The 15,622-nt window shown below is 44.6% G+C and overlaps 1 protein-coding gene across 3 annotated transcripts in view; it reads left to right on the forward strand.

Annotated features, from left to right (window-relative positions):
* Positions 1-15,622, forward strand: part of dclk1a (doublecortin-like kinase 1a) — a 161,645-nt gene that overhangs the window by 103,310 nt on the left and 42,713 nt on the right. For all 3 annotated transcript variants that reach the window (XM_055636827.1, XM_055636826.1, XM_055636828.1), the window contains 5 exons: positions 5,574-5,661; positions 6,729-6,837; positions 9,828-9,885; positions 11,335-11,454; positions 12,302-12,448. In XM_055636827.1, the coding sequence (XP_055492802.1) occupies positions 5,574-5,661; positions 6,729-6,837; positions 9,828-9,885; positions 11,335-11,454; positions 12,302-12,448 (522 nt within the window). The remainder of the gene's footprint in view (positions 1-5,573; positions 5,662-6,728; positions 6,838-9,827; positions 9,886-11,334; positions 11,455-12,301; positions 12,449-15,622) is intronic.

The raw sequence follows: 15,622 nt of genomic DNA on the forward strand, positions 1-15,622 counted from the left end.
AAGTGGGATAACATAGAACGAGTGTTGAACGGGTGATCAATGGTTGACATGGACTCAATGGGCCGAAGGGTCTGTTTCCACGCTGTATCTCCAAACTAAACTTTACGCCAAAGATAGATACAAAATGATGGAGGAACTCAATGGGACAGGCAACATCTCTGGAGAACATGGATAGGTGACGTTTTGGTTTGTGACCCTTCAAGGGTATGAATTATTCATTTTCCTATCCATTTTATCCAGAGATGCTGCATGACCCAATGAGTCCAGCATTTTATGTCTATCTCTGGTATAAACCTGCAGCTGTAAATCCTTTTGATTGTATTGTTGCACTTACACCAGATAGGTTAGTCATCAGTGAATTGATGCGGACAATCTGAATAACCCTGAGTTTGTTGTGAATGGGTGAACTGAAAGCCAACAGAATTTAATTTTCAATCTGCACAATGCAGTTTGAAAAATAATTGAAAAGATTGTGTGCCAGTCTGTGGTGTACCTCTCTCAGCCAAGTGCCCCAACTCTCCATCCATGACTAACGTGCTGTGGGAGACTCATTGTCAAGGGACAATGAAACAAAATGTCTGAGCTTTGTTATGTAATAGCTTCACATTTAACCATTCTTATCCCTTTATATTTTTCTTTAATTACTGACTGAATCCAGAGTGAGGAATTGGCAATTAAAATTCAGTCTTTTTAACATAATAGTTTAAATGAGGTGATGAATACTATTGGAAATTGGTGTTCAGAGGGAAAGATAGATCAGCCATGATTAAATGATGGAGTAGACTTGATGGGCCGAATGGCTTAATTCTGCTCCTATAACATGAATTTATGAATACATAATCAGGAAATCTATATACTTTTTAAACTGTGTGTGTGTGTGTGTGTGTGTGTGTGTGTGTGGGGGGGGGGGGGGTGTACGGCATTTTGCCTTTGAAACTTATTTCCTCGAAAACCTGTCGCAAAAACGCTGAGATTTTTACAGTTTCGGTAGGGATTTATCTTACGAGTTCAGAAATCCACTCCTTGGTCAATTATTTCCCGAGATTTTGAATAAAATTGATCACAAAACTCACTTTAAAAAAAATCAAAATATTTTAATATTTTCAGGACATAACAAAGTGCAAAGTTGTCCATTTGTTACAGACAGAGTGTACAAAAAGAATAAATAAAAAACAACTTATGCCAACATATACCAAGACATCAACAACAAAAGAAAAACGAGATACCAAAAATAATCCCTCCCCAGTCACTGCCAGTGAGCATATGCAAATATCAGCCTGTCACAACAATAATCCACGATAAGTGAATGGGTAGACAGTTAAGCTGTTAAACTGTACTTGATGATCAAGCATTTACAAAGCCTGGGATGCATTTAAAAAAGGTCCCCACGCTTTCTGAAACCTTCCATTTGAATGTTGAAGTGAGTACCTGATTTTCTTGATCTTTAAGCAGGACATAATATCTGTCAGACATTGTGTATGAGTGGGCGGGGTAGGTTCCGTCCACCTGAGCAGGATTGTTCGCCGAGCCAGAAGAGAAGCAAAAGATATAGTGCGGCGTTTATCTGCAGTTAATCTAACCTCCTCACCAGTGACCCCAAAAAGAGCGATTAGAGGCTTTGGTTCCAATTTGATGTTTAACACCTGGGATAATGTATGAAAGACCTCTTGCCAGAACTTATTAAGTCTGGGGCATGACCAATACATATGGATAACAGAGGCTTCAGAAATTTTACATTTAACATTTAACACAGAGTTGACTAACCTCAGGGTAAATAGTAGATCATTTGGCTTTTGAGATATGAGCCCTACGTACCACTTTGAATTGGATCAGGCAGTGACGAGCACATAGAGAGGTGGAATTAACCAGTTTAAGAATGGAACTCCATGTATCTTCCGAGAGAGAGAAGCCCAAGTCTTCCTCCCATGCTGCCTTGAGCTTGGCCTTAGATCCAACATCCTGCCATATAAAGCTGAGCCAAGTCTATTCTGAGATGGGTTTAAAGAAAGAACTGTATCAACAAGGGTTGTGTCTGTTGGCATAGAAGAGCTGGGCAGTTTATAGAACACATAATGTCTTGTTTGCAGTTATCGGAAAAAATCTGACTGGAAGATTTGTTGCTTAATTGTTCAAATGATGCTACAGTGTTACCCATAAACAGGTCCTTGAAGCGCACAATACACTTCCTATGCCATTCTTTAAAGACAGGGTCCTGAGTTGATGGTTTAAAAAGGTGGTTTGATGCAATAGGGCTCAGTAGAGAAAAGTTATGCAACCCAAAACATTTCCTGAATTGAACCCATATCCTCAAAGAGTGTTTGACCACTGGATTTTTTACAGATTTAATTGAGGGGAGTGGAAGTGAGGAACCAAGTAGTGCAGATATGGACATATTATCATCTGTGTGTAATTCCATGGCTACCCAGTCAGGGCAATCGGGCTGGCTGTGAAAGAAAGACAAAAATACAAGGCAGCGCAGATTAGCAGCCCAGTAATAAAAACGGAAGTTTGGGGAGCCAGGCCACCAGCAGCCTTGGTTTTTTGAAGGTGGGCATTAAGACGAGGCCGCCTACCTCTCCATATATAGGAGGAAATAACTGAGTCAAGATGGTCAAAGAAGGACCTGGGGATAAAAACTAACATGTTCTAGAATGGTTTTTTAGAAGAGTGGGCCCTCGAGCCTATTCTATCAGACTCAGAGTACCTGCCGCTTACCTCCCCATAGCCACATAGGAGGACAATAACTCCCTCAAGATGGTCAAAGAACTGGCCTCGACTACCCCTGTGGCAGAGGGGATTCACCACTCTCTGTGTGAAAAAAGTCTTATCTCGGTTTTGGATTTCCCCCTTATCCTTAAGACCCCTTGTCCTGGACTTCCCCAACAAAGCAATCTTCCTGTACATAGAATAAGTTTCTATGGTCAAAAATAGAGAGGTCAGTCTTTCTTTGACAGTCCTGACATGAACCTTCTTACTCCCTCTATGGGCTCGACAAAAGTACGACAGGTTGGACAAGACCCTGGGGTTCCTATACTCAAATCCTTTTGCTGTCGTTCACTGCCTGCTCTGCATACCTACTTTTGATACCTGGTCTTGCATCTCCCCTTTTCCTAAACCATTTAGAATGATGCCACCAAAATGGATAACCTCTCTTTGCCAAAAAAGATCACTTGTATTTCCTCGTAACTGCAAATTGAGATTGCTTCAATTTTTTTTCAATTTTGAATGGCAAGTCACTTGGTAAGGATCCAGTTTGGGTTAACTTCACAGATTGAATGGGACAACAGTTAGCGTTCGCTTTTTCCAAGATTGTATCTTATAACCTGAAAGTTTGACCAAACATTATTGAGTAGATTTACATAGCAGAATGCAGAGATTGGTGCCTGAGTTTTTGAGACAAAAAGCAAAAGGTCGTCAGCATATAGTGAGACCTTATGCTGTGTACTGCCCCTCCAAATACGGGCTATGTCCTCACAGCTGCGAAAGGCCATGGCAAGTGGTTCGATGGCCAAGTCAAAAAGCATGGGGCTCAGAGGACACCCCTGGCGGGTTCCACGATGCGTCGAACAACTTGGACAACTAGGAATTAGTCCGAACTGAAGCTGTGGGATGAGAGAATAGTAACCTGATCCATGAAATAAAGTTTGTTCCAAAACCAAATTTGTCCAGAACAGCCCATAGATAGACCCACTCAACGCGATCAAATGCTTTTTCTGCATCAATAGATATGACACACTCAGGAACATCCTCAGAAGCAGAGTAGACAATATCTAATAATCGACGTATGTTAAAGAAGGAATGTCTGCTCTTAACAAAGCCGGTTTGGTCCTCAGATATAACAGTAGGGAGGACATTCTCTAGTCTACGAGCTAGACCCTTAGCTAATATGTTAGCATCCGTGTTTAGAAGGGAGACGGGTCTGTAGGAGGCGCATTCGGTTGGATCTTTTCCTTTTTAGGCGATAATAGTAATACAGGCTTCGGCAAAGGATGGAGGAAGAGAAACCTTGTCTGTAGGATCCAGATAGAATGGAACACAACTGTGGGGCGAGGAGTAGAGAGAACCTTTAAAAAACTCTGCCGGGAAGTCGTCAGGGCCCGGACATTTGCCTGTTGCATTGAGGAAATGGCTGAAGCTATTTCTGCCTGTGATATGGGTTCATCCAATCTTTCCCTAAAATCTAATGAGAGTTTCGTAATATTTAGACTGCTCAGAAAGTCATGTATTACCTTGTGATCTGGTTGAGATTCTGAAGTATAAAGCTGGGAATAAAAGTCTCTGAAAGCGTCATTAATCTGCAAGTGATCCGAAGTGAACTGGCCATTAAGCAAGCATATCTTAGAAATATTCTGTCTCGCTTTAGCACCCTTAAGTTGATTTGCAAGTAATTTGTCAGTTTTATCTCCATATGTATAAAATATGGCTTTATTTTTTTAAAGTATGTGTTCAATTGAGTGAGTAGTGGGTAGGTCAAATTTGGTTTTGAGTTCCAATCGCCTTTTATAAAGAGCTCCTTTCGTAACTCTCTGGTCAATTCTTACCTTCCCTCCCGCACATTTTCCTCCCCGGGCACTTTCCCTTGCAACCGCAAGAGGCGCTACACTTGTCGCTTTACCTCCCCCCTCGACTCCTTTCAAGGACCCAAGCAGTCGTTCCAGGTGCGACAGAGGTTTACCTGCATCTCCTCCAACCTCATCTATTGCATCTGCTGCTCTAGATGTCAGCTGATCTACATCGGTGAGACCAAGCGTAGGCTTGGCGATCGCTTCGCCGAACACCTCCGCACGGTCCGCAATAACCAACCTGATCTCCCGGTGGCTCAGCAGCAGTTCAACTACCCCTCCAATTCCGAATCTGACCTCTCTGTCCTGCTTTCCCCCCCCCCCCCCCCCCCCCCCCCCCCCCCCCCCCCCCCCCCCCCCCTACACCAGTCTGAAGAAGGGTTTTGGCTTGAAACATTGCCTATTTCCTTTGCTCCTTAGATGCTGCTGCACCCACTGAGTTTCTCCAGCACTTTTGCGTACCTAATAATTTCTTACAACAAGTTACATGTGCATTATTCAATGCTCTTAATGTTACTTTACTTTAAGAATGAAATCAAACCCTGGCAACTTAATCAAGGATGAGTCTCACCCCGGACACCCTCTTCTCTCCTCTCCCATCAGGCAAGAGGTACAGAAGTATGAAAATGCACACCTCCAGAAATCAGGAACTGTTTCTTCCCAGCTGTCATCAGGCAACTAAACCATCCAACAAACAACTGGAGAGCAGTCCTGAGCTACTATCTACCTCATTAGAGACCCTCGGACTATCTTTACTCGGACTTTATTGTCTTTATTTTAAACTAAATGTTATTCCCCTTATCATGTATCTGTACACTGTGGATGGCACGATTGTAATCACGTACAGTCTTTCAGCAGACTGGTTAGCACGCAATAAAAGCTTTTCACTTTACTTCAGTACAGGTGACAATAAACTAAACATAGTGTAGTGATTGGACAGTTAATGCAGATAATGGCATTCGACTGCAATATATGTTCACTTACTGCAATAACATTTCTTTTTGTTGCTAGAGTTCTCAGCACATTGGATCGTCAACATCCTTGGCATCGACCAAAGTCTGTAGTTCCATAGACGGCAACAATGGAGCGGGATGTGAAGGTACAGACCTTCGGTCCCTGTGGATCAACATTCTTATAACACGTAGTATTGCAACGTTCATCTGCTACTGAGCTCGGTTTTCCTTAATATATTGTGTAGTTGTCTGTGAGTGTCTGTGCAGAGTTTGGTTCATAAGGAGACACGGGAAACTAACCTAGAGTAAAACACAAAATAACTCAGTGGGTTAGGCAGCATCTTTGGGGGGAATGGACAGGCGAAGTTTTGGGTTGGAACCCTCCTTCAGATTGATTGCAATGTTGAGGGGAAAGAAAGCTCGAAGAGTCTTCGTGCTTTTTTTCCCTGCAGCCCTGTAATCAGTCTGAAGAAAGGTCTCATCAGTTTATACGTTCATAGTCATTGGAGCAGAATTAGGCCATTCAGCCCATTGAGTCTACTCCACCATTCCATCATGGCTGATCTATCTTTCCCTCTCAACCCCATTCTCCTGCCATCTCCTCGTAATGCCTGACACCCTTACTAATCAATAACTTGTCAATCACTGCATTAAAATACTAGATGACTTGGGTTTCACAGCCACCTGTGTCAATGAATTCCACAGATTCACTACCCACTGGCTAAAATGAATCCTCCTCATCTCCCTTCTACAGGTACATCCTTTCATTCTGAGGCTGTTCCCTCTGGTCCTAGACTCTCCCACTAGTGGGAACATCTTCTCCACATCCACTCTATCCAGGCCTTTCACCTTATGGCAAGTTTCTTTGAGACTCCCCCCTCATCCTTCTAAACTCCAGCAAGTACAGGCCCAGAGCCATCAAACGCTCTTCATACGTTAACCCACTCATTCCTGGGATAATTCTTGTTGTCTCGCCCCAAAACATTGCCTGTCCATGTTCTCCAGAGATGCTGCCTGACCCGTGGAGTTACTCCAGCACTTTGTGTCTATCTTTGGTATAAACCAGCATGTGGTTAGCCCTCACAATGAAATGGAATATTAAACGTTCTTCGCTGACAGTGAGGGTTATGACTGGCCGTAATTTCAAACCTTTATGCATGAAACTCCAGTTTTCATGACGCTGCCAAGAGTTTAACGCATGCGTTTCTTGCAGAGGGAGTGGAGGAAGTGTTCCAAGTGCCAACATCTATAGCTGAACGTTACAAGGTTGGAAGAACAATAGGGGACGGAAATTTTGCAATCGTTAAAGACTGCATAGAAAGGTTTGTATGGAACATCTGCTGAACTAGGCATCATATGTTTTCTCTGAAATGCCATGGGTGGAAGGGAGACCTAATGGAAGTATATCAAATTATGAGAGGCATAGAGAGGGTAGACAAACAGAACCTTTTTTCCTCCAGGGTGGAAATGTCAAAGACTAGAGGGTGTAGCTTTAAGATGAGAGGGTAAAGTTGTGTGGGGCAAGATTTTATATATAAATGATGGTTGACGTATGGAATGTGCTGCCAGAGGAGGTAGTTGAGCAGGGTACAATAACAACATTTAAAATAATTTGGACAGGTACATGGATAAGAAAGGTTTAGAGAGATACGAGTCAAATGCGGGCAAATGGGACTAGCTTGGATAGGGCATGTTGGTCTGCATGGGTCGGTTGTGTCGAAGGGCCTGTTTCCCTGCTACATGACTGTCTCTGTGAGAGAGTGGTGAGTGTCTGGAACGTGCTGCCAGAAGCTTTTAGATAAGAACATGGATATGCAGGGAATGGAGGGATATGGATCACGTGCAGTCAGAGAAGATTAGTTAATTTGGCATCATGTTTGACACAGACATTGTGGTCTAAAGGGCGTGTTCCTGTGCTGTACTGTTCTATGTTCTATATATGGTTATATTGGGTTGGATTTTCCTGATGTTGCATGAGCGGCCCATATGCAATATTCCACAGTCACCCGTTCCCCCATCGCAACCCTTTCCCCCAACGCAATATTCCACCACTCACACATAGCCCTCAACTGCGCAGGTGCGGCTCATTTCCTCTCATCCTCCAGCACTCCCTTCCCCTCGCCTCTTTACCCTTCCTCTTCTCTCCCCTCTCCTCCTCCTTCTCAACTCCCTCCCTCACCTCTCCCTCCCTCTCCTTTCCCCTACCCTCAGTTCCTCCCTCCCTCCCTCCTCCTCCCTCCCTCCCTCCCTCCCTCCCTCCCTCCCTCCCTCCCTCCCTCCCTCCCTCCCTCCCTCCCTTCCTCCCTCCCTCCCTCCATAGAAAGCACCATCTCCACAGGTCATTCATTGTTAGCTGTGGTATATATCCCGTTGACTTGACGATTGGACCAGTTTGCATCGTGTGTGTGTGAGTGCGTGTGTGTGAGTTACTCAAACTCCGCGCAAACTGCTCGTCCCCCTGCAACCCGACTCTCCTTCCTTCCCTCTGCCCACTCTGGCTCAGCCGCCGCTCAGCCCGTCACCGCCCTGCCGGCCCGCCCGCTGCAGCCTCCGGCCCATCCCCACCCTGCCTACCTGCCCGCTGCTGCTGCTGGGTCACGGGGGGGGGGATGGAGTCAGTGTTTGTCACGGTGGGCACCACGAGATTCGATGAGCTGATGGAGAAGATCTCCTCCGAGAAGGCCGAGACGGTCGCAGCCATTCACCTAATGGTAGATTTGGCCGCAGCCATTCACCCAATGGGAACAGGTAGACGTGACCGCCATTGCCGCAGCGGGCAGGTGGAGGAGAGGGGTGATTGAGGTAGAGAAAGACAGGACCAGGGCCTCCACATAACCTCCCCCCCCCCCCCCCCACGGCCGCCGCTGGTGGTGGGGGATACGGTAGACAAGTTACTGTGAGGAGAGGTGTTTGTGAGTGAGACGGGAGAGGCCACGGTGCAGGATGAGGCGTCACCATCCTGACCATGGCATTGACTGACAGGAGATAAGACCAATCTGCGTTACGCTGACAAACAGAAGAAGAGACCAATCTGTGCATGCACGGTTTTTCTGATTTTTTTCAACCTTAATAACCTTTAAAATATACTATTGATCAGAACAAAACTTGGTGCACTTGCAGCACAGGAGAATGGTGAGTAAGGTGGTGAAAAATCATAGCGTTATCGTGTACCGTTTTTGCACAAATAGACAAACCACGCAAACCAGAAGAGTGCAAGATCAGTTTTAGTTATGTATAGATAGATGGTCCAAATGTGAGCTGGTGGGACTAGTGTAGTTGGGGCATCTTAGTCAGCATGGGCAAGTTGGGTTGATGCCCTGCTTCCATGCTGTATGACTCTAAACCACAAAGTGCTGGAGGAACTCAGCACATCAGGCAGCATGTGTGGAGGTAGTGGACAGATGACATTTCAGGTCAGGATGGATGGGGGGGGGGGGGGGGGAGGGGAGAGCTGGAAAAGAGAGGTGTGGCAGGACAAAGCCTGGCAAATGATAGGTGGATACAGGTGGGGGGAGGGGGGGGGGGGGTGATTGGCAGATGGGTGGGAAAAAGCTAGAGATGAAAAGGAGGCAAAAGGGTCGGAGAGGAGAGAAGAGAAGAGAAATGTAAAGAAAGAGAAAGGGATATAGGGGAAGGGGATCAGGGTGGGTAGGGGGCGCAGAATGGTGGGAGAAATAGGTGCTCATTGGATATGGGAAGATGGGGTAGGAAACGGGGAGTGGAGACTGGGGGGGGGGGGGGGGGGGGGAGGTTGTTGCCTGAAATTGGAGAATTCAATGTTCATACTGTTGGGTTGTAAGGTACCCAAGCGGAATATGAGGTGCTGTTCCTCGGGTTAGCATGTGGCCTCACCGGGGCAATGGAGGAGGCCCAGGACTGAAATTTCAGTGTGGCAATGGGAAGTGGAGTTAAAATGGTTTGCAACCAGGAGACCAGCAGGCAAGTGTTCGATGAAACAGTCGCCGAGTCTATGCTTAGTCTTGCCAATGTACTGGAGGGCGTATCAGAAACACTGGAAGCAGTAGATGAGGTTAGAGGAGCTGCACGTGAGCCTCAGCCTTGCCTGGAAGGACTGCTGGGGTCCCTGGATGGAGGCGAAGGAAGAAATATAGGGCTAGGTGCCACATCTCCTGCGATTACAGGGGAAAGTACCTGGGGAGGGGGTGGTTTGGATGGGAAAAGCTGGGAAAGGTTGCTTCTAGTCTATGTTTGGTTCCGCCGTTGCACAGGAGCCCACATCGGGAACACCGGGCGCAATAAATACCTTGTTCCATGCAATGATTTTAATGGGTTTTTTCGCTCTCTCCTCCAGATCAACCAGCAGAGAATATGCTTTGAAAATTATTAATAAGAGCAAGTGTAGAGGAAAAGTGAGTACTGACAGAATTATTTTTCTCTTAAGCTGCTGCAGTTTGGAAATAATGGCTGGGTTTTCTGGGCTGGGACTTGTCGGCCATTGTAGTTCATTCTTGTCAGTTTGCTTTACTCCAGGCAGTCGTAAAGATGAGTGATGATGCCAGGAGTGGTCACAGGACCTTAAATCAAGGCCCAGTAATGTAACGGTAGAACTGCTGCCCCACTGCGCCAGAGACCCGAGTTTGATCCTGACCGCGGGTGCTGTCTGTACGGAGTTTGTACATTCTCTATGATGGCATGGGTTTTTTCTAAGTGCTTCGGTTTCCCCCCGAAATCCAAAGACGTACACGTTTGGAGGTTAATTGGCTTCGGTAAAAATTATAAATTGTCCCTAGTGTGTAGGATAGCGCTCGTGTACAGGATGATCACTGGCCGGCGACGACTGTGGGCCAAAGGGCCTGTTTCCGCGCTGTTTCTCTAAAGTCTACGTAGGTTGGTTAGGGTAGGTTAGGACAAGCCTCCCCCATAAAACCTGTCCCCAGAAACTTGAACATATAAGAAAGCTCCTCACCCAGGTAATTCCATCTTCTCCCCATTCTTGTCTAGCGGAAGATATAAAAGCTTGAAAGCACATACCACCAGACTCAGGAACAATACTGAAATGTTAGGTAACTAACCTACAAACACCCTCCCTTTCCCACTCCACTCCTCCCCTCACTCTCTTCATGTGCCCCACATAGTTATGTACCCAATTCTTCCTCCCCCCCCCAGTCTCCTTCCACCAATATTCCTTCCTCTGGCTTCACAATTCACATCTCTTCTCTCCTTATCTCACACCTTTTGTCTTTTCATCTCTGGCATTTGTCCACCTGTCTGCCAATCAAACCCCCCCCCTCACCTGTATCCGCCTATCACTTGCCAGGCTTTGTCCCCCCCACCTCTCTTTTCCAGGTTTATCCTCCCCACTACAATCACTCTGATGTAGGAACCCAAATTGAAATGTCACCTCTCCATGTTCTCCACAGTTGCTGCCTGACCCATTGACTCCAGCACTTTGTGTCTTTTTCAGGAACAGTTTTCTCCCCACATTTATCAGACTACTGAACTGTCCTCCCATAAGCTAGGGTGTAGTCCCGATCTTCCAAACTACCTTACTGCAGACCTTGGACTACAATTGGGGACAAGAAAGGTTTAGAGTGATATGGCCAAACGCAGACTGATGGGACTCATGTTGATGGGGCATCATGGTCGCCATTATGGTTGCCCTTATGTAATAGAGTCATACAACATGGAAACAGGCCCTTTGGCCCAACTTGCCCATGCCAACCAAGACGCCCCATCAACATTGGTAGAGCAGCTAAGGAACTCTCCCACAAAAAGAAGTGTGTCTGCGGTCTTGGATTTAGCAAACAAAGTTTGATAACATTGGATTACAAAAATAATGCTTCTTGTTCCCCTGGCAGGAACATATGATTCAAAATGAAGTCTCCATCTTAAGAAGAGTTAAACATCCCAACATTGTTCTTTTAATTGAAGAAATGGACACGCCAAATGAACTGTATCTTGTCATGGAACTAGTCAAGGTAAGGCCATTTCGCTGACAAACAAATGGCAAAAAATGAAACGTTAATAAATGTTTATATTAATATAATTTAACGTGTTTATAAATATATCATTGAATTTCAAAGTCTTGAAAATCGCTTAGTATTGGAATGTTTAGTTTGGAGATACAGCATGGATACAGGGCCTTTGGCCCATCAACCCATGCTGACCATCAGTCACTCGTTCGCACCAGTTCTATGTTATCCTACTTTCTCACTCATTCCCTACGCACTAGGGATAATTTATAGATGCCAATTCACCTACAAACCCACACGTCTTGGGGATGTGTGAGGAAGCCAAAGGATGCCAACGCGGTCACAGGGAGAATGTGCAAACTCCGTAGAGACAGAAACTGAGGTCAGGATCGAACCAGGGTCTCTGGCGATGTGAGGCAGCTGCACCACTGTACCGCCCTGGTTACTCCACCTCTTCCTTGCTCCCGTCTGACTGAAGGTGCAGAAGCTCGAAAGTGCGCACAAACTGACTCAGGAACAGCTTCTTCTCCTCTGTTAGCAGGCTCCTGAGTTGTCCTTCCATAAACTAGGGTACTGTCCGATTCACCTCTACCCCATTGCCAACATTGGACTTTGTCTATGGAACTGATGCGCTACAGTGCTGAGAATTATATTCTACACTCTGTATCCCCCCCTTTGCTCTACCTATTGTACCTGACTTTACACTGATTGTATTTAAGTATAGTATTATCAGATCAGATTTGATAGCACACAAAACAGAGCTTTTCACTGTGTCTTAGTATACATGACAATAATAAAACTGAACCAATACTTGATGGAATATATATTTTCACAAAAGGTTTCTTTTCTAAAGGGTGGAGATCTTTTTGATGCAATTGCATCTACCAACAAATACACAGAACGAGATGCCAGTGGAATGCTTTACAATCTGGCCAGTGCCATCAAATACCTGCATAGCCTTAACATCGTGCACAGGGATATCAAACCTGAGAATCTACTGGTGAGTTGGAGAATTCATGACCTCGAAAAGTACTTTATTGTATAATGGATAACAGCCAGAAAATATGAGCTATTGTTCATCACATAAAATTTTCTCTCAAGTCCCCTCTTTAGTCAGGGGGTGGTGACTGTGGAATTCATTGCCACAGGTGGCTATGGAGTCCAAGTCAATGGATATTTCTAATGCAGAGATTGACAGGTTCTTGATTAGTAAGGTTATCAGGGATTATGGGGAGAAGGCAGGAGAATGGAGTTGAGAGGGAAATATAATTGTAATTGTAATTGTATTGTAATTGGAATTGTAAGATAGATCAGCCATGATTGAATGGCGGAGTAGACTCCATGGGCCAATTAGCTTAATTCTGCTCCTATAACTTATGAAATTATGAAGTGTTTAACATTCCAGATGACACCTTCTTCAGAGAATGGTCCCGACCTGAAACGTCACCTATCCGTTTTCTCCAGAGATGCTGCCTGACCCGCTGAGTTACTCCAGCACTGTATGTCTTTTATTGTAAACCAATAACTGCAGTTCCTTGTGCCTACATTTCTCTCCAAAATGAGCACATGTTATAAGCTACATACTTGCCATGCTCATAATTCAAAGGAATTTGCTTGAGATTTTCTTAAATATACACCCACCCTTTTACTATCCAGGAAATATTGGCACATATTAATACATCAGTTTAATCAGCTCAAGATAGAATAACACAGAGAAAATATTACACGATAAACAATAACTCAAAGCGTTGGAGAGAGGTTATTTTATGATATGTTAGTTACAAATATAAATCTGCATTTATGGGATACGTCAAAAAGGTGACAGAATTCCCATGTTTACAGATGAATAATTTAAGATAAAATGCTAAGCTGGGACAAGTTTCTGATTTCATTTGCGGGAAAATAATAGTACCCTGTACTACTATCAGTTTCACCCCACCTACACCCCTCTGCTTCCCGTCCATGTGTGTGACCCCTTCCCTCCCCTCTCCAGCTCCCGCGCGCATTGCAACCGGCGCGGGGGCTTTGCACTGTCTCTGGATAGGAGATTCTGTTAGAGGGATATGGGCCCAAAAGTGGCAGGTAGACTAGGCCCCCAGGTAGATGGGGCACCTTGATGGGCATGGGCTAATTGGGTCGAAGGACCTGTTTCTGTGCTGTTGACTGCAGTTTTACGTTTAGCGTGTTGAATTTACAATTCCATCTCTGTCGAATTATACTTGTTGAACCTCGACAATTTTCTAAAACACTAACATTTGAAGAATATTAGATAGTCATATACAGTGGAAAAGCAGACTCTTTGGCCCAACTTGTCCATGCTGACCCATCTAAGCTTGTCCTATTTGCATTTTAAGTTGGATCACATGCAACTGTATGATACAAAGTAATTATCAATGGAACCTATTCTTTAGTCTCTGCACTTACTCCACTAATCTGCCAATCATGGGGCACTCACCTCACCTGTAATCCACCTATCACTTGATACAAAGTAATCATCAATGGAACCTATTCTTTAGTCTCTGCGCTTACTCCACTAATCTGCCAATCACACTCACCTCACCTGTATCCACCTATCACTTGCCAAACTTCGAACTGCCCCCACCTCTGTTTTCCAGCTTTCACACCCTCTATTCCATCAGCCTGATTATTCCATTCGCCTATTATTGCAGCCGCTGGAAATTTTTTGCTAGAGCTAGCTAACGTGGAGGGAGAGCGAGCGTCAATTACATGGGCTGAATATCTGAGCCTAAATATCTTTATACATGATATCCCCTGACCCTCCTGACCGCACGTCCCTGCATATTTGAGGAAGGATGTGCTGGCTCTGGAGAAGGTCCAATGGAGGTTTACAAGAATGATCCCAGGAATTAGTAGGTTAACCTTTGATGAGCATTTGTCGGCACTGGGCCTGTACTCGCTGGAGTTTAAAAGAATGAAGGGGGACCTCATTTAAACATACACTATGTTTAAATAGTGTATATTTGAATACACTATTGGGTGAAATGCTTGAATAGAGTGGATGTGGAGAGGATATTTCCACTGGTGGGAGAGTCTAGGACTGGAGGTCAGCCTCAGAATTAAAGGAAGTTCTTTTAGGAAAGAAATGAGGAGAAATTTCTTTAGTCAGGGGGTAGAGAATCTGTGGAATTCTTTGCCACAGAAGGCTGTGGAGGCCATATCATTGGATATTTTAAGGCAGAGATAGATAGATTCTTGATTAGTACAGGTGTCAGATTATGGGGAGATGGTAGGAGAATGCGGTTAGGCAGGAGAGATAGATCAGCCATGATTGAATGAGCCGAATGGCCTAATTCTATTCCTATCACTATGACCCATTGAGTTCCTCAATGATCTGTTATACCCAATAGTATAATTCTTAGTTTAGATGCTCATCTTTACATGTTTTTGCAAAATTGCTGCTGTTATTGTACTCAGTTATATGCAAACTTTAGAACTCGTTTTTTGACACAGTAGGAAAATAAAACAAGTCAATGTAGAAACATGGAACTGCAGATGCCATGTTTACAAAAAAAAGTCTGGAGTCACTCAGCGGGTCAGGCAGCATCTCTGGTGAACCTGAATAGGCGGCACTTTGGGTCGGGAACCTTCTTTAAATTGGCGACGCTTTGGGAAAGGATTAATCTTCAAACCAAGGATATGTTTTGAACACTGATGAATGATGGGGTAATTAAGTCTCAAATTAGTTGTCAAAATAACAAATGTTTGTTACTTATTTCAATGCCAGGGAACTATTAAGTTAAATGATTACAGAACTAATGAGTGTGGTTTAATCTGCAATGGTGCTTCCGTTCCCCAGTCGGACTAATTTTTTACTAACAATTTTGATTAGCATGCAGACTTCTTTGTTATTAATAGTTTGTTTTATTAAGCCAGAGAATAGAGCTCCTCAGCTCTTCTTAACATTGTTCATGGAATAAAACCTGCAGTAAAGTAACTCACAAATCAAAGAGTCATAGAGTCAAACAGCACCGCAACAGGCCCTTTGACCCAACTTGCCCATGCCGATCAACATGCCCCACCTACAACAGTCCCACCTGCCCGCCTTTGGTCCATATGCCTCTAAACATTGCTTATCCATGTACCTGCCCAAATATATTTTAAACATTGTTATAGAGCCTGCCTCAACTACTGTACCTCCTCTGGCAGCATTCCA

This window comes from Leucoraja erinacea, chromosome 6, assembly GCF_028641065.1.
Source record: "Leucoraja erinacea ecotype New England chromosome 6, Leri_hhj_1, whole genome shotgun sequence".
Taxonomy (NCBI): domain Eukaryota; kingdom Metazoa; phylum Chordata; class Chondrichthyes; order Rajiformes; family Rajidae; genus Leucoraja; species Leucoraja erinaceus.